Genomic DNA, 2,554 nt, shown 5'->3' with positions numbered 1-2,554 from the left:
ATTAGTGGTTGCCTCGGGCTTGGGGGATGCTGGGGAAAATAGGGAGTCATGGCTGATGGATTGGGGTTTTTTTTGGCGGTAATTAAAAAAAAGTTCTAACCTTGATTGTGGTGATGGTTGGATTGTGTGATTTAAGTGGGTTAACTGTATGTTGTGTGAATTTTTGTTTTGTTTTGTTTTTTGGTTTTTTGTTTTTAGTTTTGTTTTTGAGACTAAGTCTTGCTCTGTCACCCAGGCTGGAGTGTAGTGCCACGATCTCGGCTCACTGCAACCTCTGCCTCCCAGGTTCAAGCTATTCTCCTGCCTCAGCCTCCCTAGTAGCTGGGCCTATAGGCGTGCACTACCATGCCAGGCTAATTTTTGTATTTTTAGTAGAGATAGGGTTTCTCCATGCTGGCCAGGCTGGTCTCGAACTCCTGACCTCAGGTGATCCACCTGCGTCAGCCTCCTAAAGTGCTGGAATTACAGGCATGAGCCGCTGCGCCCAGCCTATGTGTGTGAATTATATCTCAAGAAAGCACTTATTAGAGACCACTAGGACCCCTGCAGAGAAGGAGCTCCCACCCCAGGCAGAGGATGAGAAACTCAGAGACCAACTTGAGAACTGACCCTGCCAGCAGATGCTGTGTATCCTGGGGCTGGTCACTTTGCCTCTCTGACATTCAGTGGCTTCCCAGGGCAGTCAGACCAAAACCCACCTGAAAGGCCCTGCAGGACGATCACTGTGCTGACCTCTTCTCCTGCCCCCATGTCCTGGCACACCATGGTCAGGCCACACCAGCCTTTTTGTTTGGTAAACAAACTGAGCTCATGCTGGTCCTGAGGCCTTTGCACTTGCTGTTCCCTGTGCCCATAACACTGTTCCCAGATATTCTCCCTGCTGGCTCCCTCCCACGCCGATGCAACCTCCCCAGAGAGCATTTCCTCTATCCCCTGCATGAATTGCCACAAGGACACCCATCACTCCTCAGTCCATGGCATTGCCTTTTATTTTTTTTCCCCTTCATAGCATTTAATAGTATCTGAAATCTTTTTTTGTTTTGGTAGAGTTGGGGTTTCAGTATGTTGGCCAGGCTGGTCTTAAACTCCTGGCCTCAAGTGATCCACCCACCTTGGCCTCCCGAAGTGCTGAGACAGTGCCTGGCAAATTTTTTGTATTTTTTGTAGAGATGAGGTTTCGCCATGCTACGGAGGATGGTCTCAAACTCCTGGGCTGGAGCGATCCTCCTGCCTCAGTCTCTCTAACTATTGGGATTACAAGTGTTGGGAACTACCATGTCTGGCCCTGCTAAACTGCTTTATGAGAGAGGGAAATGAAGCTCAGATGGATCTGAAGGGCAGGCCTGAGGTCACACAGCTGAGGAGATGAGCGACCGGGGACTGAACCCAGACGTCACCAACCCAAGCCTGCCAGCTTAACTCCATGCTTCACTTCCCAACCGTCACATCTCTTGTGTCACGTGTGTCCTCAGTTTCTCTCAGCCATGAGAGCCAGGACTTTAATTACCATCGTTCCCATTTTTACCATAAGGACCCTGAAACTCATCAGGCCCAAGGTCATGTTCCAGGAAGGCGCTAGATCCTGCCCTGAGGTCAGCTAAGCTGAAGCCTGGTGCTCCCATCCCCTGGCCATAAAGCACGGAGATTCCCTCCCAATTCAGCGTTGCAGGGACTAAGATGGTTTTCCAAGTTAGTACTTTAGGGGGCTCCATCCAGCTCCCACCCTCATACCCTGATGAGCCACCTTCCCTGGGTGGCTGGTGGTAACCTCAACGAGGCCAGTGTGGCCCTTCAAGGCGCCAGATACCCCAAGAGGGAGAAACCCTGAGGTTGCCCCTACCATTGTCCTCTGGGTCCTGCTCCTGCTCTGCACTGGCATAGGTACGCAGGAACTCAGCGAAGGCGCCGTCTCGGGCCAGCAGCTCCTGGTAGGAGCCCATCTCAGAGATCTTGCCGCCACTCATGACGATGATGACGTCCACCTGCGGCAAATAGCTCATGCCGTGTGTGACCAAGATCCGCGTCTGTGGGCAAAGGGGACACCCGGCCACATGAGTGCACACGTGCAAGACTGCCTGGCTTGGTAGGGTGAAGACTAAAGGAGGAATGAGCCAACGAACACCTGGCGGGCAGAACTCAGGTCTGCAGGTGGGACATGCACCTGCGATAACAGCATCCAGGAGCAGCTGAACCTGTGCACACTGTCCTTTAACGTCCATGTGCAAAGGGCCTGCCACACCGCAGGTGCTGAGCTAAACGCTGGGGAGGTGGCAGGAAACTAAGACCTCTGCCCCAGATTGCAGGGCTGGAGGAGAAATGAACGCTAGTAAAATAGTGTTTGCTGAATGGCGAAAACACAGCAAAAAAGGGGAACGGCTGGACCAAGTGTGTGGGTTTTACAGTTTTAACAAAGGCGATAGGGAAGGTTATTTTTTTAAACAAAAACCTGAATGACAACAGATAGGGAGGGAACCATACAAGTGTGTTAAGGAATAAAAGGATGGTGCCGCTGCGGAACAGTTTGTATGCAATGGTTTAAAATTTTTTTTTTTTT

The 2,554-nt window shown here is 51.2% G+C and overlaps 1 protein-coding gene across 1 annotated transcript in view; it reads right to left on the bottom strand.

Annotated features, from left to right (window-relative positions):
• Positions 1–2,554, bottom strand: part of LOC105517681 (multidrug resistance-associated protein 1-like) — a 50,524-nt gene that overhangs the window by 19,013 nt on the left and 28,957 nt on the right. Inside the window, exon 8 of the mRNA XM_011950298.1 lies at positions 1,841–2,024. Within this exon, the coding sequence (XP_011805688.1) occupies positions 1,841–2,024 (184 nt within the window). The remainder of the gene's footprint in view (positions 1–1,840; positions 2,025–2,554) is intronic.

Source organism: Colobus angolensis, unplaced genomic scaffold (assembly GCF_000951035.1).
Source record: "Colobus angolensis palliatus isolate OR3802 unplaced genomic scaffold, Cang.pa_1.0 Scaffold305, whole genome shotgun sequence".
NCBI classification, from domain to species: Eukaryota; Metazoa; Chordata; class Mammalia; order Primates; family Cercopithecidae; genus Colobus; species Colobus angolensis.
This window is presented reverse-complemented; position numbering and strand designations above follow the sequence as displayed.